Raw genomic sequence first — 23,861 nt, 5'->3', positions numbered from 1 at the left:
AGTTATGTCACTTTTATTGTATAACTTGAGACCTAGAAGAATATAGAATTTATTTTTTTAAAAAAATGTTCTGTTGAAGCAAGCTGAAACTGTACTAGTGTACATAGTGTACTAGTGTACATATTTTTTTCTTAAATAGTTTTTCTAAATGGTTTCTATTTAACATCATTGATATTTAGCTATAAGTGTAAAATTTTAAATAAAAGCTTAAAGCATGGGTACTTATTATTTTCTAGGGGAGAGTGGAAAAATCCTATGTGGGTTATTTTTACTTTGTAGTGTAAATTTTTACTAAACTATCTTTGTCTTGAAATAATTTGACTAGAGTTGAATAAAGTATTCCAGGGTTAAATAGTACACTGCCTTTAAAGCCGAGATGAGAATTTTGGTTTGGTTTTCAGAGAGTTTTGATTGGCATTATGATGTGATACTGATTTGCATTTTTAAAGAATTTTCCTGGCTGCTCTGTGGAAAGGAGGGAGACCAATGGTGACTGTTGTTGTCATCTGATATAGTAGACCGGTCAGAGATGGTCAGGGCTTTGGAGTCACGGTGATGGAGTTACTGGGTCAGCTTTGGGGCATATTTTGATCCAATGGTACCTGTTAATAACCTGGATATCTGTGAGGTATGATCGTCAATGACAACCCCTACATAGGTTTTTGGCTAAAGAAACAGAGTAAATCAGTGCCACTTTCCAAAGAGGGAGACTGGTAAAGAGCAGATGTGGGAACAGGACAGAGGTGTAAAATTGAGACTTAGGGATCTGCTGAGTTTGGGATGCATATTACACACACACAAAGAAGTTTTGAGGGAACAATTGAAGGTAACATCTATGCTTAAACTTGTATTATGTTCAGGTGAATATTTCAGTAGGTGCTGTCAAAAGCCAATAAACTTATTACTACATACCAATGCTCAAATTTAGTTTGATAGATAGATTGATGACTATTAAAGTATTAGTTTGAAGTAGACTATACCAGTTACCCCTGAAATGTTAATTGGAGAAAATATGTTTAGAACATTGCTGTAGAGTAAAATTTTAGTAAGCATTGTAGGTTATTACAAAAAAAATCTCCATTTATATGCCAAATTGCAAGGGAAAATAAACTAGAAATGTAGCTTTGTGAATGTCACCTCGACTGCTCCCAGAGAGATCACGCTTCCAAACATCAGTATCTGTGCATGTGAATGCGCATGTGACTGTGATTGTCTTTAAACATTCGCCAGAATGGTCTGTGTATAAGTCGAAGTGTAAAACTATAAAGCTAGATCAATGTGAATGAAATGATCTGGTGAATTCATGGTAGAGGGGGAGGTTTGTTTTGTTTTGCTTTGTTTTTAACTAGGAAGTGGATGACATAGAGAAGAAAAAAGTACTAAGCCACGGGAGAGATTAATACAAATACCGCATCGTCATTTAAAAACACTTAAAGAGCATGAGCTGGATTGGAATTTTTCATTTTGTAGATGGTGCATACCAGGCTTATTACGTGTGCTTAGCATCAAAATAGCAGGAAAACGTGTTCTGTTTTTGCTCACTTGAGGATCTGTATAGACAATATGTACTTCAGTTTTACATGAATCCCTTCTCAGTGATAAGAAATCAGTATTATTGATTTAAATACAAGAAAATGTGGTAGAAAACTTCTTAATGGAAAATTAAGCTGTAATTAAGAGCCATTCTATTTTCTTAATCCTAGCAAGTGAATTGAATATGATTGCTCCTTTATTAGTTTCAGAACCAACTTTCCTCTAGTACCTTAAAATCTTTTAAAGGCTTGCCAAGATACTGCACTTTTTGTTTGTTTTACCTTGAGTAAACGGAAAGGTGCACTATTCCTGAAGATGACAGTCTTCTATAAGTAACAATTGACATGATGCATAGGGGACGGTGGAGAGGGTCCTTCTTTTCAACGTGTCTAGTAGTATTGCTGCGGCATCCTTCTCTTGTTGTGTCGTACAGAATGCTTGATTGGGACCTGCTGATATGACTTAATATTTGAAACTTATACTTAATTTGTAAATCAATGAGATTATGCAAGAAAAAGTGTTCAGTTCTCCTGCAAAGCAGCTTAACCATCCTAACATAGGTTTTCTGGTGAATCCCTACAACCTACTTGTTGAAACATTGATGAAAAAACAGTTGAGAGTTGCAAGTCTATCATTTTAAACCAGTCTCAACAGAAAAAGCAATAATGTGTGGAAAGTGTACAAAAGATGTATGAATATTATTTTTCTCATTTTTATTATAGTATTATAATTTCTAAATTCACACAGAATGGCAATCCCTTCTCATCTTTTGTGGAAAGCAATATTTGGTGGATGGCTATAATCTGGACAGAGGGAATGCCACTAATTCCACTAATCTTTAATTTTCTCTGATTAAAAACTATGATGAGAACTGATACAACAGTAGCCCTAGTGGTCTGACCAACCTGTTACTTATAATTTACAAAAAGAACTCATTTATGATCATAAAAAATTAGATAGCCTTAGAAATGTGAGCCATTAGGGCTGCCTGGGTGGCTCAGTTAGTTGAGTGTCTGACTTGATTTTAGCTCAGGTCATGATCTTGGGGTCCTGAGATCGAGCGCACACTTTGGATTCTGTGCTGAGTGTGTGGCCTGCGTGAGACTCTATCCCTTTCCCTCTGTTCCTCCCCCTGCTTACGCTCTCTCTCTCTCCCTCTCTCCATCTCAAAAAAAAAGAAAGGTGAGCCATTGGGTGCTATTTAAATATACAATGTAAAATATATTCCTTATACTGTCTCTTTTTCGTCTAATCTCTCATATATTCTCCATTTCTCCATGAACATATCAATTCGTTGATAAAAAAACATGTGGGGTTAGAATGAGATTTCATTTTCATATTAAGTGAGGGCCTCTTTGCATATTCCACACATTCAAGCATTTCTCAGTTTCTGTTAAGATTTCTCTGTCATCTCCTGTAGAATTCAAAAAGTTATTTGAAGGCCACTAAGAATATTCAGCATATTTGTGAAAGATGCTTATCACTAATATTTAAAGTGAGTCAAAGTGAATTCTTAATTTTAAAATGAAAATTTTCCTTGGTTAAAGCATAATTTATGTACAGCAGAATCCAGCTTTGTGAGTTCTAATGCAGGGCCACGCAATTACCGCCACAATCAAGATACAGGACAGTTCCATCACTCCAGAAAGTCCCCTTGTGCCTTATGTCAGTTCCTTTCATCCCAAACCCGTGGAAATTACCCATCTAATTTATGTCCATACAGTTTTGCCTCTTCTAGGAGGTCATGTAAATGGAATCACGTGGTACCTAGTCCTTTGATTCTGGCTTCTTTCTACTTAGTGTAATGCATTTGAGATTCATCCATGTTATCAAGTGTATCAATAGTTTCTTCCTTGTCTTGCACCAGAGCAAGTATTCCATTGTAAGACATACTGGGGCTTGGTTATCCACCTCCATTGAGGGACATTTGGGTTGTTTCTAGTTTTTGGTGATTACGAATGATACCACTTTAAATATCATCGTGAAGTGGTCTATGTATAAGTCGAAGTGTAAAACTATAAAGCTAGATCAACGTGAATGAAATGATCTGAAGTCTTTCATATACAACATATACTGGAAAAGTAGATTCTCAAGAATAGTATGTGTTTCCTCATACCTTTTTGATTCCTAAAGTGGTTCCCCTAAAAATTTTAGAGGTGGACATTGGTTCTGAATAAGTTAACTTAAAAATACAACTTAAAATTTGTTTCTCCAATTTATATTCAAGTCCATGAAATGCTTATAATTAAAGCTTACAGGAAAGGTTTGTTAAACGTGTAGTATGCCACACCAACTTTTCTTGATGTCCTGAAAGAAACCTCGAAATCAGTATGTATTATAAAACTCACTCTGATATACTGGGGAAGTTAATATTTTGCGGCATATATGCCATCATTTCAAAGAGAACTTTATTTAGTGTCACCACTTACCAAGGCTATGATTTCTAGGAGTTAAGTATTTTCCCTGTTAGGCTTGTGATAATTAATATAAGAAATATGGACTAATGTATACAGCAGGTTCTGAAGAGTCAGTTTTAAGAAAAGTTATTTTTTAAAACCTTGCCTTCAGATGTGATTAAATAAACCTTCTTACATGTAGAAAACAATATATAAAATAATATATAAATAATATATCAAAATCCTTTTCTAGATTATGAAAGAATCCTGAAAATGATCATTCTTTTCCCCTTAACAGCTTGGTCATCTGTTTCTCCGATAATCACTCATTTTTGTCTAAAAGCTGTGAGTACTCCCCTGGTTACATACCATGCCAGGCCTTTGTTGACCCTTAAGCATTTTGCAGTTCAGGACAGAAATAGATGGCAGGTGTAGGTGAATATATAGAAAACACAACGTCAGTGAAAGAACGTGTACCAAATACATATCATTGAACAAATTAAAGTTGAAAGAAAATTGTTTTGTCAGGCAGTGTCACAGGGGGTTCATAGATGGTGAAAATGAACATTTCTACTTTGCCTTTTTTCTGGAAAAGTTGATGGACTAAGTGAGTTATCAAGAATTGTTCAATTGAAGGAAAGGAAGCACATGGCAATGGTGGTATTAGAGTTATAAGTTACATAAATAAAGCCAGTGGGATACGCAGTTCACCCCTCTGATTATGTGCCTTACACCAAGAATATAAAATGCTGTGGAGGAGTGTGTCTGTGAGTTTGTGTTGAAATGTACAAATCACTAAGAACAGTGTTGGAAAATATATTCTTGGTTTGTTTCAAGTGTACACTTGCAGAAAATGGATGTGTTTCTCACTGAAGGCTCCGATAACTAACGTACAGTGAGTTTAACAAGAGGTGCGGGTTGGGGAGAGAATGGCTGTGCATCTTTGAGAGGATGTGTCCTTGTACATTACCAGCGTATTAACTTCCAAATGACAGCCACAGTGCAAAGCACTCCACTCTGGGTATGATGATAATATAAAGGGAATGAAGTAATGGGTGTTAATGATAAGATGGTTTACTTGCATCTTTAACTTCGAACCAGCCAAATATAATTTGCTCTGTTTCGTTCCTCTGATATCCTAAACATTTCTCAGAAGCCATATCAATGACTGAAAATTTTCTTGAGTCCCATAAGTTAGGTATTTTCTCCACTGCCAAAACTAAACATACATGATAGCCAATGAAAATTGTGAAACTAATTCTTTTACCACTTATTTAGTGGCAAGTAAAATTGAACCTACTTTTTGAATTAGTTTGTGAAGGGGAAGAAAAAATCCAACATATAACTACAAGAAGTGTAATTATTTACATGAATCGAGATTTCTCTTTTGGTATCTTATATACAAATTCTTTATCTTATTTGCACCTTCTCTTTTTTATAAAATTTCATGTTTTAGAGAAGTTTAGAGTAATTAGAGACTTTATTTTTTTTTAGATTCAAAGCAAAATTAAAGCAAAGGTACAGCAGTTTCCCTTATACTGACTACCCCCACACATGCCTCATCTTTCCATCATCAACATCTTCCACCATAGTGGGTACCTTTGTTAAAACGGCTGAACCTGTATTGACACATAATCACCCAAAGTCCATACTGTACATTGCTGTTTTTTATGATAGAAACTGCTTTGATTTTTACCTTCAGAACTAGATAAGATTAGGGACACCTGTGTAGCTCTGTCAGTTAAGCATCTGCCTTCAGCTCAGGTCACGATCCCAGAGTCCTGGGATCAAGTCCAGCATTGGGCTCCTCCTTGCCCAACAAGGAGCCTGCTTCTCCCTCTGCCTGCCATTCCCTCTGCTTGTGCGTGTGCTCTCTCTCTCTCTCTTTCTCTGAAAAATTAATAAAAATATTAAAAAAAACTGTATGAGGTTAATTTGATATAAAAATTTATGCTGAATAAAATATACTGGAGGGAGGGCATTGTGTGGCATCGCTGATTAAACATCCCATTAAGCATCTGACTCTTGGTTTTCAGCTTGGGTCGTGATCTCAGGATTGCGAGCTCTAGCCCGGCATCGGCATCGTGCTCCCTGCTGAGCACAGAGTCTGCTAAAATTTCTCTCTCCCTCGGGGCACATGGGTGGCTCAGTGGGTTAAAGCCTCTGCCTTCTGCTCAGGTCATGATCCCAGGGTCCTAGGATTGAGCCCCGTGTTGGGCTCTCTGCTCCGCAAGGAGCCTGCTTCCCCTCCCCTGTCTCTCTGCCTACTTGTGATCTCTCACTCTCTGTCAAATAAATAAAATCTTAAAAAAAAATTTTTCTCTCTCCCTCTCCTTCTGCCCCTCCCCCATGCACTCTCTCCCTCTGTAAAATAAATAAGATAAATCTTTCAAACAATTTTAAAAATGCATTAGAATGATATTCTTATAAACTGGCTTATTGAAGTAGAATATTATACTGATACAAGAAGTTTGCCTTAAAAACACAAAGAAGAAAAATAAAATTTCATTTTCAAACTTATTAAAATGGTGATAAATGGGATATTTAATCACTTTTTTGGATTTGGATACAAATGCCAGTTGAAGACATTTTCCACTTCTGGATATAATCCACTAAAATCCATTTAAGCTAATAATCTATGTTTAGTAAATTTTAGCAGTAAGCCTTTATTATTCCATAAAGTCTTAGGTAGGCTTTACTTTTCATTTTCTTGAAATATTCCATCTGTTGATTTGCAGCAAAGCAAAAGAGTAGGGGCAGGAGTTACCCAGATGAAATTCTTTATCACTGAAGAGACTCAGTCATGACAGATGTGATTTCAAAAACCGTCCATTCTTGTCTCAATGTGTAGTGCTTCTTTGGGAACTCTTAAATCTTTGGAAGTAACACAACAGGCAGATGGCAGATTTCTGACATTGATTTTGTTGAACATTTGGTTAATACGTCTTTTTCTTTTATACAAGATATGCCTGAATTGCAAAGGAAAGAAGGATTCATTATGAATGAAAGTATATTAGGATATAGAAGGGATGTATATTGTTTCATTTGTCGATAGAACCCATTCCGATCCTTGAGTTAGGTAAATCGATGTCCGTGCTTATAAGACTTCATAGAAAGGTCATGTTTGAAATTCCTACCCCAATACCCATCAGGTCCCCATTTGGCAGTCCACGTACTCCCCGCCTTCGTTTGGAATATACATACCTCTTCTAAGGTTACACCACAGGAGGTGTTGTAACCCTCTGGTCATTAGCTTGGGCTCTGGGCAGTGACGGCAGGCTTTTTGTCACTGTGTCACTGTGCTTTCACCTGACTATAAACTGTCGTTTGAACTTGGAGATTTTTCAAACAAACAAGAATTCAAAAATCAGTACTGAAAAAGTCTTCAAAGACAGGCAAAAATATGCTTTTGAAAAGTCTTAGGAGAGATTTCTCTTTAATCTATGAAGTTTCTTAGGATTCAAATACAAGTAGAAACTTGAAAACATAAACATTTTTCACAATGTCTTCTTGTAATGGGCACAAAGAAAAGCCCTTAAAATTTTTCTCATTCTAACTAGTGAGAAGAAATCAGAATGAAAAAGTTATTTCAGGGTCGATGGCACATATACCAAAGGGCTTTTGCTCCCTCTACAGAAGGTGCTTCAAAATTGCAGTCACAGACATTTAAAAAACAACAAAAAAAAAAACCTTTAATGAAACCAAGGTTTCACCATGATTAACAAAAGCTTTGGGTTTATATATACCAACAGTGTCTTGCAAATTGGTTGGGTATCAGAAAGTTAGGGTAGGTTCATGTGTTATTACTTTATATTTTTCACTTGCACAATCAAGGATTAGATTAAACTCCATTAGCAATGACTGTGAAAATCAGCCAGGTTTTGTTTCCTTGTTTGGCTTTGTTTTATTTTTTTTATTTACTCTCATGGATGAGTAAAATACTTGAAAATTTCTTTTGGTATTAGGCGATTGTTGTACTCATCTTTGTTCTTTTTTATTTAGCCAGAGAATTGAAGCCATCAAAATAATGTACTATACCTCAAAGACTTAATAAGTTTGCTTATTATCTACTTCTAATTGTTCCAATCATTTTTAGTTCTTAGTAGTTCTTGGGGAAAAAAATTAACAATTTGAATTGTACTTGAACTTCACAGGAGAAGGAATTCATATAATTGAACTGGATTTTTTTTTTCAGCTTATAGGTAATATTCACAAGAGACAGAAAGTTTGACCTTTCTATAAAGACTTCGTTAATACATAAAACTACCATGTGTATATACTTATTATCTTAATTTACCCATTTAAGTTAAATTGGAACAAAATGTTAATATTTTAATAGCTTTGGTTTAGATAATTTTACACATTCTCTTTTAACTTCAAGACCTTTCTAATTTGACAGGATACTAGTTTTTCTTACTGTGCCATTTAAAATTATAAGTATGAAAATTCTTTTATTTCAATAGAATCTTAGCAAAAGATTGAAGAATCCTTTTCATCTATATTTAGTAGAAGAACAGTCCTTCTGATGTTAGCCTGTAATTGAAAAATGAATACAAGTGACAAAATGGCTCTTTTGATTTGATTATATCACATCTGACTTGCCTATTCTGAATTGCTATGCTTAAAGCAGACTGGATTTTCTTCCCTCTCTGGTAGGTGTACTGGCCCATTAGCAAATTCCCTTTCAGAGAAAACCAGAGACCCAGTAGAGGAAGATGACGATGAATACAAGATTCCTTCATCCCATCCTGTCTCCCTGAATTCACAACCATCTCATTGCCATAACGTAAAACCTCCTCCTAGGTAAGCATATGGGCAGCATTTTATCACCTCATACCTGCATAAGCATGATCATATGTGGTTTTTGTTTTTAAGCAGCTGAATCACATGTATTTAATTAAAAATCCTTATTTCTTGGTCAAAGCCCCTTCTTCCTATATATGATTTTCTACATTATTTTCAGAGAGTACTAAAAGATGCAGATTTCTCATGAATCAGAAAGTCATTTAGCTAAATTAATTGACTAGTAAATCTAATGGAACATTTTGTTGCTCTTCTCTCACCCTGCCCCCCAAAAACACGTCATAGCCTAATAAGGCTTTGCTGTATATTACCTATTGTGGCGATTAATTCATCCATTTTCAATACACTATTTTTGGTGCATTTTATCAGTTCTAAGCCCATATCTCACGAAGAAAATCAGTGCTCAGACACTAAAGTATTACTGAACCTTCCTTAGGATTTTTTTCATTTCACTAGTATATATTCATTTCCCTTCTTGATATGCTACCTACTTTTACTCGTCAGATCTTAAAGTAAAAAGAAAAAAAAAAGTATTTCCCTTAGCTATTTTTTTTTTAAATCAGAAACTATTTTACTTTTCCTTAGATTGAATAAGATTGTGAGAAATAGCATCTTTTTTTTTTCTTCTTGTCAGTTGTTTGTTCTCCTCATAACGGAGGCATCCTTGGTCTTTGAAGTGGCAGCCCCACTGAGGTATATAACAGTTATTAAAAATTGGTGGCCTATATTGAAATATTAGTAGGTGCTTAAGTAGAAGGGTGATTCTTCCCTTCATAATTGATTTAGTCATCTGTAATCTCAAGTATTTTTCTTTTCTCTCATCTGACTTACGTGAGGTACTCAGTAAGTCAAATCCGGTTTTAAAACTTTCTTTGTGAGTTTACTGCCTTTGTGAGATGGAATCCCTGGAGCGATGCTCAGCACATAGTGTAGGGGTCGACCGTGGATAGTGGCCCAGCCTTCCTGCCTTCCAGCAGCTCTTGATTGAGGCTAGAACTGCCCAGCACTTCAGCCATCTCTGCCATCTCTACTTTGTGTGCTATTTCCTTTTCAAGGTCAGGTCAATCAGTGGAAAGCATTTTATGAGTGAAGTGTTTCCTTCTTTACAGATGAAAGATCCAAAAAATGTTTTAGTGCCTTTCTTTGAGTATCACATGGAGGTGAAAATGCAATACTTGGAAAAGAGGAGCAAATCTTCATTTTCACCAGAGAGCTGTCTACATGAGTGATCCTGGTTAGAATTATCAACACTCTGTAGTATTCTTCACCGGAATTACTAACATTCTGCATCTAGGGCTTCAGATTTCACAACAAGAAAACCAAAGCATTTCTTGCTAATCAGTGGTGTCTAAGACATTTGTTGATAAAACGGTATCATTGAGAAGATAAATAACTGCGAGGCAATTTGTTGTATCAGAAGAACCAAATGTCTACTACTCTTTATAGAGAGGGAAGTTATTCCTTCACATCAAATACAAATTGTCACAATCTTTAGTCCTTTTGGCCCTGACAAATGGATAGTAATTTTTAAAGACTGAAATAAGATGAGCTTTTTTGGTTTCCTTGGGATTTCATTTTTTTTTTTTCCCATTGCTGAAGAAATGAGAGGTATAATTTAAATGCTTTAAATTTTAATTGTCAGATCATATTGGATGAGATTTTTGGTGGCAGGCTTCCCAAATCCTGAAAATAAATTTGAATTATGACCACCATTACTATCTTCCTATTGTTACAGAGAAGTAATAAATGTTGATAATCCCTAAACTTAATTGGAGTGGATTTTTTATCTAATTTGTTCTCGAAAGCCGATGGATGAAGTAACTTATGTCCTCCACAGAGCACTCGTTAAGCTTAAACATTTCCTTTCCCAATACGTTTTCCCCCTTTGGAACATCAGAAGAAATAAATTGTCAATATGTGGAAAGAGTTAAAGAGTAGATGAATAATTCAATTCAGTTTCAGTAAAAATCCATCATTATTATGAAAATTCAATACATGATAACTATTTTTAAATGAACCATCTCTGGCCCCTGAAACAGACGTGGCCACCAGAGAGAATGGAAATGAATTTCAGATGAAGCGCTCTTGCAGTAACTATTTAAATGTCCACTATCTCCTCGATTATGTATGTACTTTTACGATGCCCCAAGAATTTAGAGTAAACCAGAGTAAAGAAAAATATAAACTCTGCTTCCTATAGCTTTTTGTGAACAGAATAACTTGGTGAGCAGAGAGTTCATTGTTACACAGCTATATTCTCAAGACAAAATGTGCTTTGTACTTTCTCTTCCTGCTATCTTCTAATACCCCAGTTTTGTCCATTATGCAAATGGTAGGATTCCAGTATATTAATACAAACAATAAAAATACTTTTTAAATAAGTATTATCCTTTGCAGACAAACAGATTAAAATGTTTGTTGTATACCCAAGGCCTTTGCCAAAGTCTGTTCTCTACAGCTATCCGAAGTGCTAGGAGTTTCGGTCATAGCAGTAGTGAAATTCTAACATGGACTCTAGGTCTTCAAATATGCCGATCAGAATTTTAATGAAATTTCAGAACATTTAATAATTCTTCTTTGATGGGCTCTAGTTTACTATAAGGAAAGCTTAAATTACAGAAATACTATGTTACATACCATCAACAAATAAGTCATTGGGACTATTACATATTTATTTTAGCCTTACTACATGTTTTACTGCAAAAACTTGACAAGGTATCATTGAACTTGTCCAAATATATGTTAATTTTCACAGATTTGTTTAGCTTATCAGTAATTTTTGTGGCCTTTGTAATTCTTGATTTCACTTTAAAAAAAGATTGTTTTCCATAAGATATTTACTTCTTCTTTGTAAAAATTTCCAAAAAAGGAAATTATATTTAATTTCAAGCTTTAGCATATGAGCAGGATTCCTAGTTCCTATCACCCTCCAAATTACTTTTAAAAAGAAAATAGTTTTCCTTATGATTTTTGTCCTTTGATCTCCGCCTTAGGTCTTGTGATAATGGTCACTGTATATTGAATGGAACCCATGGTACATCTTCAGAGATGAAGAAATCAAACATCCCTGAATTAGGCATATATTTAAAGGGTATGTATAAAACGTATTCTCTTTGTGTTCTACATCTTAATGGTCAGAATTTAAAGGCAAAATTCCATGCCATTGTTGTACTGAAAATACATTAAGATTTTGTGTTATCCTCTAGGAGATGTTTTTGACTCAGCCTCTGATCCAGTGCCATTACCACCTGCCAGGCCTCCAACTCGGGACAATCCAAAGCATGGTTCTTCACTCAACAGGACACCCTCTGATTATGATCTTCTCATCCCTCCATTAGGTTGAAACCTTTAAAACAATTTTCAAACAAGTCACCCTGCCTTTTCTTTCAGTTAATATCTGAATTACCAGATTTCAGTGTAACACAGACTTACAAGGGTATGAATTTGTCTGAATTAGAATGGCTTCTCTAGGTAGTGGTGGCTCTCGGGTTCATTCCATTTACATAATTGAAGCAGTGGTGTACAGGGCTGCCCATCAATCTGCATTTTATCAAGTCCTCTCTTCACTTACTAAATGCAGTCTAAAAACCTGTAAGAGCATCCTTTCTTCCCCTGAGCCCTTGTGTTCTAGTAGACTGGAAGTGCTCATCTGAGATTTTCTTGAAGTACAATTCCTAATGAATGTGTACTTACTCTTTCTTTCAGCATAACATGGCCCCTTTCCACTTACTTAGCTAATTACATTATGGGAAATTAAATATTCTATTGTAAAGAACTGAGAAATACATTCTGTCTTATAATCACTGCAATTACACATACAGAGAATCTCCGTCTTCTTGGTTTGAATTTTGATAAAAAGTGTGTGTGTGTACATGTGTGTGTGCATGTGTGGAGGTACACGTGTATGTAAAAGCTGGCTGGTGCTGGTATCTGTGTTTATTAAATCTAGGTAGGAAGCTTCTCACCCTGTTTCTAGAGGAAGACAGAATCTCCGCACACCTTCAGGCTTCACAGTAACAAGTCACCATAACATAACGTCTGATGAAGGTCCATCTATAAGCTTCCCTGAATCGATTGCTAGACACCCAGAACTGTCAAATGACCCTTTTGATGTCTTCCCAACACCATCACCTCGTGTTTCTAGTTGTGTAATTGCAGTGTCTTTGGCTCCCGCGCCTTCCGTGCTCAGTGCTTCATTCCCACCTACGTCAATTACAGGCAACTGCTAACTTCTTTACCTATGGGGTGTTCCTGTTTTGTTTTGGTTTTTCCTCCCTCCCACTTCTTCCTGCGTGCCGGTTTTTGACTTGTTACCCAAGTCTAAATGACCTAGATCAGCATTTTCCAGTGGAACTTTATGTGGTGATGTAAAGAATCTATACATTCACCTGTGCGACTGTGGATGGAACTGACTTTTAATTTGAACGAAGCAGCTGTATACGGACGGTGACTACCGAATCAGACAATGCAGATCAGTGCTCCAGCCTGTCTTTGTAACTCAACCTTCCTCTCGCTCTTCACACACCTCATGCTTTATTTATACTCTTTATGCTATTCCCTCTGTCTGGAAGACACCGTCCTTGCATTTAATGAGTAAATGTTTTTGAGCCTCTGATAGCCAGGCCTCTCTGTTCTTGTAACACCTGGCTGAATACCGCTTTCTACTTTTCCTGTCCCCCTGACAATGCAGAGCTCTCTCTGTGAGACCTGAGACCCTCTCACCTGTGAATCATACCTCTTTGTGAGTTTTTCTTAGATCTTCTTGTGGAATCTAAGCTCCTTGCATCAGGGCCTTGTGATTTTGATCTTCACATTACCCATGTGCCTAGCATGGTACCTGACATTTAGGGGCTGAAAAAAAAGATTTGGATGAATAAGATAATGAGTGTAGCAGATCGCTGAAGGTTGGAAGGATAGCAAAGCTCTCTTCCCCCCTCCCCATACCTTCAAATATTTTAAGTTAGGAAAAGACTTATGATCATTAGAGAAAATACTTTGAATATGTTTTGTAAGGCAAGTTAGATGGATGATAAAAACTATTTCTCTCTAAAATATACCTTTGGCTTAAGTCAATAAATTTAAATACATGAATTTTTATTATTGGAATATGTAGGTGTTTGCTTATACCCTGTTTTATTCACAGAGTATTTGAGATTACTTACAAAAATACATACATTGCAGTTTTATTGTTTTAAAGAATTGAGATGGGGAAAATATGAGTAGAGTAGTAAGATGTGGCAAGGGAAAATAAGTAGACATAAAAGCATGCTACAATATTCTGTAGTTACTAAAGCTGGGAAATATGCAAATATAAGTAGTTTGGGGACCACAGGAGAGAGTTCTGTATTAACTGTTCCTCTTTAGAGGTATCTGATAAATAGAAAAATACATTCCTCTACTATAGGTACATTTTCTGTATTTTGACAATGAAATATATGGAACATTAGTTTAAATGAATTAAAATCCTGAAGAATAAAGTTTAAAAGATAATCTATTCTGTGACATTAAATTTCTTGTGCACAGTGTGATTTTCTAGTAAGAGGCTGTGAATTCTTATTGTTACATAAGAAGTTCTGTTTTGATGGTATGACCTATAATAATTTTTAGTTCAAACTTCGTGTCTTAACATGATAAAGGTTACAAGTAGATAATAAGCTCTTTCACAACCTGCAGTGGTGCTTTTTACCAGAAAGGCCTAGGAGTTTGAAAAGTTAGCACATGTACATGTGTGTTTGTGTGCCTATGTTTCTCTTCAGACACTCCCAGAAAATAAGCAGCTTTCGTTCTCAAAGCTGGTAAACTGCGAGATAAACCCTGCAGGTGAAGTTCTTTATGAGCAGCAAGAGAAAATCAATCATAACTTTGGCCCGATGCTGTGTTTTCATTAATGAAGTTCTGCTGTTGATATTGACCTTTCTTCAAATGCAGGTGAAGATGCTTTTGATGCCCTCCCCCCATCCCTCCCACCTCCCCCACCTCCCGCAAGGCACAGCCTCATTGAACACTCAAAACCTCCCGGCTCCAACAGCCGACCATCCTCAGGACAGGACCTTTTCCTTCTTCCTTCAGGTAAGAGGGGAAAAGCCAAAGAAAACTTTTCACCTAAAGCAAGAATATTTCTAGGATCGTACTGTCCAATAAACATCAGTAATGTACCATTTTCTAACTCTCTAGCAGGAAAATCTGGGTAGGAAATACCAGCAGTTGTGTAGCTTTGCTTGTCAACTGGTTGATTTAATGCAAAGGATTACAAAAATGTTAGAAGCAGTCGGAGTCATAGGTGCTGTAGAACTCGTCCAATCCATATAACATCCTTGTGCCACAGAAGGCATCCCTGAGACCCGAAAGGGCTCCATGGTTGGGCGAGTAGTGATGAGGACAGAATTCAGACTCTCCCGATCCTGAGTGTCGTATTTTTTTCCTAGTAAGTTTTAATTTTACTGGCTATGGCTTTGGGTCATAATTGTATTCAAAAATGTAATGTTTTGGTAAATTGCATTATTGCAACACAGTAGATAAGTTTTTCTGAAATATCTGCATTTTATTGTTACCCTCGTTATTAATATCTTAACACAAATTATTGTTTTTCATGGAAAAATTAAAACATAACTCTTTTTTTTAGCCTTTAAAGTGAGGAATAGAAATAAAAACAAAGAGACTTATCATAAGCCATCCACTCCACTAGTCAGAACTGTCAGAAAAAAATAATCAGTTACATTGAATCTACTGATATTAACTATTCTGATCTGTCATGTTGGTGAGACTGTGAACAGTGCTCAGAAACCTTTGTCTCAATTTGGTTTGGATAAACATAGGGTAAAAATTTTCTTTTTAAGAATGACCTGACATTTTTATATTAAATAAATTTGAAAAATTTTTATAAGTGCTTAGTTTGACCTTGGGCTGCCTTTGTGTCTCAGTGAAAACTTGGGAAACTTAGCCATTATCATTCACCTTTAGTATTCATGTTCCTAGATTTTTTTTCCATTCAGTTTAATAACTTATAAGATTTGAGGTGATTTATGGATGAGACACACAAATTATACACCTATAACTTGGAATAGGTAGCTTCAGCTTCTAAAAGAGATTCATTTTTTAAGATATAATTTTGAATTTAGTTTTTCATCAGTAAATATTGATTGAATTGCCCTCTGTGTCACACGCACTATGAGATGCCTCGCTCCCCTCCTGGCATCCATGAATTCACTGGATACTACCAATCAAAGAGTGAGGGCCATACCCCTTCTAATCCAAGGAGAAAGCATGGTAACTATTAGGCTCCTAGGAGTAGCAGGATGACTCAGTTGGTTTAGCATCTGCCTTCCATTCAGGTTATGATCCCAGAGTCCTGGGATCGAGTCTCCTATCATATCTTGTATCTCAGGCTCCCTGCTCAGTGGGGAGTCTGCTTCTCCCTCTGACCCTCGCCCCTCTCCTTGGCTCTCTCTCTCTCAGGTAAATAAATAAAATCTTAACAACAACAACAAAAAAAAAACCTATTAGGCTCCTATTCATTCTTATAAACACCAATGACATTTGCTATCTTTTTCACTTATTCAAATCTTTGTTTTATACAAGGATTTTAACATTAAAAAAAAAGTCACTCTAAACCTTAGTTAACCTTTCCCAAGGCTGACTTCTGTGTAAGTCTCTGGTCAGATTCCTACAAGGTACCTATCACCTTTTATTTATGTGATTTAAGCCCTATTAAATAAAAACCAACGTAGTGCCTTCTTTTTAAAATTAAGTCAAGCTTTCCAGGAGTTGGCAGAGAACATTTTACACAAATACACACGTTTACCTGTTTTTAACCAAAAGAGTTAATTGTAAAATGTTTTAGTTATAATTTTATTCTTTATTGTGCTTTACATTTAAAAACTTCATAAAAATAGTATTGATATTACTTAAAAGATTACAAAATGAAAATGCCCCTTTTATTAGATAAAGTTGTATAAACCATTTTATTTTATATAGAGGTTTTGCTTGTTTTGTTTTTACTTGGCTGCAGGCAGCTCAGCAACAGTCATCCTTGACTTATAAAATGAGGCTTGTATGGGGCCAAGGTGTTTCATTGCGACCCGCTGACTGTCTCTTGGCCTCCTTTTGTACATGTGGGGAGTCTAATTCCATTCTCCATAATGTTGACATCTCTTGATAATAAATACTTCTAAGAAAAAAAAATAGTAACTTCTTTTCCTCTTCCAGCCTTTCTTATCAATAACGTGACAAACTTCTAGTCTGTTGCCAGATCCTATATGAGATCCATTGAGACAATTGCCTTTTTTTTTTTTAATGTTTTTATTTATTTATTTATTTATTTATTTATTTGTCAGAGAGAGCACACAAGCAGGCAGAGTGGCAGGCAGAGGTGGGGAGAGAGAAGCAGGCTCCCTGCTGAACAAAGAGCCCGATGCAGGACTCCATCCCGGGACCCTGGGATCATGACCTGAGCGGAAGGCAGCGGCTTAACCCACTGAGGTGTTAAAAGACAACTGCTTTTAATCAAGTCTATTTATATTTTATTAAAGCATAATTAACATACAGTGTTACACTGTATCAGGTATACAACATATCGATTCAGTAATTCTATATGCTGCTCAGTGTTGCCCAAAATAAATGTAGTCACCTCTCTCACCATACAGTGTTGTAGTGTTATTGACTCTATTCCCTACGCTGTACTTTGAGTCTCCGTGATTTATTTTATACCTGGAAATTTGTACTCTCTTAATCTCCTTGACCCACATATGTTAGATCTCCTCCTTTTCAAAGAACTATTTTAATTCTTCTTACATACTAATAGAACATGAAGGTTTCTTTTGACCCATAAATAAATATTTAAGTATCATTTTGCAAACGATTTAATACATTATGCATCCAAAGTAGAAGATTTGTGGCCTTTCTTCACTCTTTTTTCAGGGAACTTCATTAAAGAACTCTCTATAAATGATAAATGAAAGTTTGACTCGCTAGTTGTAGAGCCATAAAGGAGAAGTAGAGGGGACTGCTGTGTTTAAGGCAACTGCATGAGTTTTGTACAGCTGTTGCTTTCCCTGTTGTTCATTCGGGAAGATTTTAGTCTAGTATAACGGTAAACCTCTACTGGGCATGTTTGAGATTATGATTTCCTTAATGAAATAATTGTCCCTACTTGAAGACAAAAGATAGATGTCTTAAAAAAAAAAAAAAAAAAAGAGAGAGAGAGAGAGAGAGATTGCTTTTCTCTCGGTGTTGTGTTAAACCCCTGATCAAACCTCTCTCTTTATTCCCAGCATTTAGTGCCCTTGCACACTTGAGTCAGCTTCACCTTTCCAGCCTTCTAAGCCCACTGACTTCTGTGTAGCAACAGTTTTCAAACTGCAGGGTCCTGTGTTTCTGCGAAGGAGCCTCCGGACTCCTGCAGGACGATGGGAGCAAACAAAGCAGGGGCACGGCTCTGATGCTGCTTTTATCTGTTTTCCGCTTTCAGCCTGCATGCAAGATTTCTTTCAGCAAATAGTCATGCCCACTGCTGTGCCTGAGCATCTATTCCGGATGGGCTAGTCCTATCCTAACAAAACCTGAAGAATCTTCAAAAAAAGGCTTTATACTTTGCTAGCGTATCTGTGCCTTTGTTCAGATTACAAAAGGACACTTCTTTTGTGCCAGTGGGTTGAAAGCGGCCCCCATCCTATCCCCTTGTGCCAGGGCCAGTGCTCCAGGAACAAAGCCAAGGCTGTATTACAGTCTGCTCATTCCCATAGCTGCATGTCTTTGTGCAGTGCACAAAATACACAACATATCCAGCAGCCCTCATTGAACCTTGCTTCCACTATTCTAACCTGGAATCTCTTTTGAATTCCTTATCCGATCTCAAGTCACAATTAAACTCAAAAAGCTAAAACATTTGACTTGATTACAGTTAAATGAATATTTTCCAGTTCCATCCAAAAATGCAAGGTCATAAGTAAAATAGGATATTTAGGTCATTAGCAAGAGTTACTGAAGAGGATTTGAGTGGTTTAGCAAGAGTTACTGAAGAGGATTTGAGTGGTTGTGTTAACTGTGACCTTTATGAACCACCATCACCATGTGGCTACCAAGGGAGCTCCTGCCATCTGAAGTTTGCACTCAGAGTTCAGACCCGAGGAGGAGTGAGGGGAGGTCTGTGCTCAGCTGGCCTGGAGACCGCTGTGGTGAGATGTTGAAGGACTGACGGGCTAGAGCAGTGGTGGGTTCTCAGATTGTAGTCTGTAAACCAGCCCCATCAGTGTCACTGGGGGGTTTACCTAAGATTACACTTCTTAAGCTCCACAGAGCACTTACTGAATCAGAAATTCTGGGAGTCGGGCCCAGTAATCTTCACACAAGCCTTCTGGGGGACTGTGAGGCATGCTCAATTTTGAGAAATACCGAGTTGGGGTATTCATGGTGGAGGGCAGCCGGGGTGGTAAAGGGAGTTTATACCTGACTGCAGGAACCACACTGGATTAAAAGAACTGCAGTGCTTAATGAGCAAAACAACCTTAGAGATATATATCTGGGGGTTGTGTCTAGTTACAGTATCTGTGAAGGAAGGACTAGATTTCCTGTGTTTCCTCTGAAGGACAGACCAGTGAGAAGGATGATTAAGAATAAAAATGTCGTTGTAATTTCCTAAAGTAAGAATTCTTAAACAGTTTTTTAAAGAATTACTGTGTCAGAGGAGTGGTGAGTTCTCTAACCCTGGAGGATTTAATCAGTGAGCGGATCACTACCTAGTAGGGATTTTATGAATGCAAGTTAAAGAGTGAGGGCCACAAAGAGGAAAGAATTTGGTTTCACCTAAATACTCTTCAGACCCCTCTAACAATTAGAGCCTGCTTTGATTTTTTTTTTTTAATTTGGAGGATAACAGATAAATCTTCCAGATGGTTTCTGGACAGTCCTGCAGGAAAGATGCTGCTGTTTTAACTGTCCAATTTTATTTGCCTCTTTTTCTACACTTGAGTAAATATTTGGGAAGTGTTTCAGATAATGGAGAAAAAAAAAAGGAATTAAGAAAAACATTCCATACTGCCGCCTCCTATAACCATTTGATAGGTTTCCTTCTTAAACAGCATAATTTCAATCAATACGTATTTTCCAGCTTCTTTTATAGTGAGCAAACCTTTCTTCCCAGTCTTTCCTTAGATTTTTATAATCTCTAAACTAAGTATTAAAATTTCAATTTAGCATTACCGTACTGTAAATCACAGGCAATAGTACTTTACTTTTAGAACAGATTAATCCCATCGTGTTTATTCACTCATTTCTCAAACATTTGTTACTATGTAAATGGTGCATTGGCTATGGTATTTTCAATTTGTATGTTTTAATTCTAACTGTGGATATAACATTTTACTTTAATTAGTTTTTGAAGAACTTATTTTTAAAAACTTGATTGCTTTTCAAATTTTCTTTATCAGGAGATGGTGGTTATTGTACTGTTTGTAGTAATTGGGTTGTGTATCTTCCCATCGAAGCATGAATATTTTCAACTTTACAACTTGCCCTAGAAGCCCAGTATGCCCTATACCTGACCAGTAGCAAATTTAGCATGAAGGAAGACACAGATGGTAGTGAGACAGAACTGAACTAAGTATTTTGCTATTTATGGTAATATTTTCAGTGTACCTAGGGACTTTTAAAGTAAAGTAGTTTAATGGAGCAATATCCTACAACTATATACTTTGTCGTCTATTTATGACCCTGCAATGTTTAGTCTTAAATGCACGATTAGTAACAGCATAAGTATATTTGACAAACCTTTACATTTACCCCTAAAGAAATTTTTTTAAGTGTATTATTGTAATAAGCAATCTTTCCTCAGACCTAATGTTATATCAGTGATGCTTAAAATGCACAATAACGGAGGGTAGGTTTTATTGAATATTCAAATCTAAATCTTTGGGGAAATTTCTAAACTTGGGCAGAAATCACCATACCTAGTTCCAAATACTTTACTCTCCCAAATCAAAAGATTAACATTTGTTGCATGGGGTTTGATTTATCTTCTCATTGCTTCCTAAAATGTTTCAACAAAATTAATGAGGCTGAACCATTGACTCTTCAAATTCCAAAAGTGCAAAATCTAACACTAATTTTAAGCTTGAATTTAATGAAAGCAAGTTAAATAACCTTACTTAGGTCAGAAAGTCTCCAGCAAACCTAGGGATAATTATTGTACTCAAAATGGGGAAAGTAATAATCAAAGACTTCAACTCTTGACTTAGGCTATCTAGTTAAAAATTAATATAAATATGTGTTCATTTTCTTCTTAAATAATCAAATTCTTATGTATTCTTAATGATAAACTTCAAGGGACGTTAAAACAATGAAATAGGGGCGCCTGGGGGGCTCAGTGGGTTAAGCCTCTGCCTTCAGCTCAGGTCATGATCTTGGGGTCCTGGGATCGAGTTCTGCATCAGGCTCTCTGCTCAGCAGGGAGCCTGCTTTCCCCTCTCTCTCTGCCTGCCTCTCTGCCTACTTGTGATCTCTCTCTCTCTCTGTGTGTGTGTCTCTGTCAAATAAATAAATTTTTTAAATAAAATATAATTGGATCCTTAATATTTACAATCTTAATCTTATGTTAGCAATTCAGATTTCACTGATTTTGAATTTATGAAAAATATAAATTGGTTTTGGTTTATTTTGATAGTTAAAAGCATATATTTATAATGTTTAGGCTACTTGCCAAGCAGTGTGCTTGGTACTCTGTGTCAGGGGATATAATTCAAACATGATGAGTAACATAACACTCCTTTTTACTATACCTCTGGAGATGCTGGCAGACATAAAAGAAAGTAATATGAGAGAAGAAAACAGGAGCAGAGATAGAAGTGATGGCTAAATAAATTATCAGTGAACCAGACATTGCAGAGGTGATGTGTATGTACTCAAAAATGAAACCAGTTCTGTGGATTTAAATCCATAGACTACTAATTTTAAACCAGTTAGATTTATTGTCCTAACAATTTAATATGGTACCACTGACAAAATTTATTTTTCTGTCTTTGGTTCCAGTTAATAAATGTCATTAAAAGTAACAAAGTAATTTTTAATCTGTGTATAATTTATAATTTGCACTGTTGCAGAAGCCCCCATTCTGATTACCAAGGTGGTTAAAAATAACTGTATATGCAAAGCTTAATGTTACTAATAGCACAATTTTTAACAATTGAGTCTACTCTCTAGTGACCTAGTTAAAAATGACTTTTAGCATAAGAAGGCCAATGAGGTAGTAGTTTAAAAGGCACTTTGTATATACAGGAGATTTCACACACATGGATTCATTTAATTCTCACAAATCCCAAATGTCAGATTCATTTTACAGATTATGCCTAACACTTAGAGTTTAACTGATTTGATCATGACTCTTACAGGCAAAATTCAAAACATTTTTTCCTTTTAAATTTCCAAGTTTCCTTAAAAAAAAAAAAAAAGATTATTTGAGAAAGAGAGAGCAAGAGCAGGAGAAAGGGCAGAGGGAGAAGCAGACTCCCCACTGAGTAGGGAGCCAGACTCAGGGCTGTGTCCCAGGACCCTTGTGGTTTCATGCAAGGACCCCAGGATCCTGACCTGGGCTGAATGCAGATGCTTATCTGACTGAGCCACCCAGGCGCCCCTACTTTGCAACAGTTTCTATTCATAGTACAGGATAGAATGGAACAGAACATAAGAATTCAAAGCAGCTTTTATCACCAAGAATTTTATAATTAAGATCTGAAAAATATATAATTAGTACTTCGTATTGTCTAGGAATAAATGGGAAGAGCCTATCTGAGCAAGTAATGAATAAGTTAGAAAATAGGATTAGAAGATGGTTAATATCAGTCATGAAGTTCTTGTTCTAATTTATTTTCAAAACCTTTACTCTTTCTAGAATGTTTTTTCTTCACCCACTTCGTAGAGATAATCATTTTAATTCGAAAATTATCTTTACTTTTAAGATCCCTTTTTTGATCCAGCAAGTGGCCAAGTTCCTTTGCCTCCTGCTAGGAGATTACCAGGTGAAAATGTCAAATCCAACAGAACATCGCAGGACTATGATCAGCTTCCTTCCTCTTCAGGTGAGTTGGCTAATAATAGTAATAATGCTTCCTTAATGTTCATATAGTGCTCTTTGCTTTTCAGAGCACCTTTCTGTTCATTATATAACTTAACAAGCACTGCCAGCCTAAAAAAAAAAGTATTTTTATCACTTTACAATTTGCTTATAAAGCTTGTATGATGAGAGGAATGCCTACAAAACTGCCTCATGAAATAGGAAAAAAAAAGATACCTTCATATTTTCTTTGTTCACTCAGTAAAGCACATATTCTGATTCAGAATGTATTCATTCTCTAACTTTTGTTTTTGCCTTACCAGATAAGAGAAGTGGGAAAAATCTCTTTGTGCATCAAAATGCTGCATTCTCTTATTTTTTGACTAAAGGAAGAAATCTCTAGAATTACTATCAGCACCAAAGTATTAATTTTCAAAGGGCTGTGCCATGGTGTTCCATTGGCCACAGTTAAGTAGAATGGGGCAGGAGGAGGTTCCATTTTTGTAAATACCGGTCCTGCTCCTGCCCATTGATACTGAAATGCTGCTGCTGTGCTTCTTGGGGAGGCCTTCCCCTACACCGTAGCTCAGATGGTTCCCTAGACCATACCAGTCATTTTCTGTATGGATCTTGTGCTTTTTCTTCAGTGCACCTGTCACTTCCCAGTGCCATTCATTTGTTTGCTTGATTTGTTATTTGTCTATCTTTGCTAGAATATTAATGCTTTGAAGATAGGAGTCTTGGTTGCTTCACTGCTATGTCCCCGTATGTTCACAAGAGTGCCCAGTGTATGATTGTTGCATAGGTGGATAGCTGGGGAGTGGATGTGTAGAAGGAAAGGAGAGTAGCAGATGTATGTGTTATGCTGAACACACAGTGTTCTTGGTTGAAGTACCATTGACACAATGTTACATTAGTTTCAGGTGTACTACAACATAGTGATTTGATGACTCCATGCCTTATGGTGTGCTCACCATACCTACCCTCTGTCACCATTCAGTGTCCTTACAATACCACTGACTATATTCCCTGTGTTATACCTCTTTTCCTTGTGACTTACTGATTCCATAACTGGAAGCCACACACCT

At 36.4% G+C, this 23,861-nt stretch overlaps 1 protein-coding gene across 10 annotated transcripts in view; it reads left to right on the top strand.

Moving 5' to 3' along the window:
* CBLB (Cbl proto-oncogene B) overlaps window positions 1–23,861 on the top strand; it is a 221,860-nt gene that overhangs the window by 173,817 nt on the left and 24,182 nt on the right. For 5 of the 10 annotated variants that reach the window (XR_006609071.1, XM_004769108.3, XM_004769109.3 and 2 more), the window contains exons 14-18: window positions 8,586–8,732; window positions 11,726–11,823; window positions 11,939–12,070; window positions 14,661–14,801; window positions 22,679–22,798. Coding sequence is in view for 9 of the 10 variants with exons in the window: in XM_004769108.3 (XP_004769165.1) it covers window positions 8,586–8,732; window positions 11,726–11,823; window positions 11,939–12,070; window positions 14,661–14,801; window positions 22,679–22,798 (638 nt within the window). In the remaining variant the exon portion in view is untranslated. The remainder of the gene's footprint in view (window positions 1–8,585; window positions 8,733–11,725; window positions 11,824–11,938; window positions 12,071–14,660; window positions 14,802–22,678; window positions 22,799–23,861) is intronic. The other 5 variants (XM_045088294.1, XM_045088292.1, XM_013064876.2 and 2 more) reach the window with 3 other exon arrangements.

Source organism: Mustela putorius, unplaced genomic scaffold (assembly GCF_011764305.1).
Source record: "Mustela putorius furo isolate JIRA1106 unplaced genomic scaffold, ASM1176430v1.1 tig00003834_pilon_pilon_pilon, whole genome shotgun sequence".
NCBI lineage: Eukaryota > Metazoa > Chordata > Mammalia > Carnivora > Mustelidae > Mustela > Mustela putorius.
This window is presented reverse-complemented; position numbering and strand designations above follow the sequence as displayed.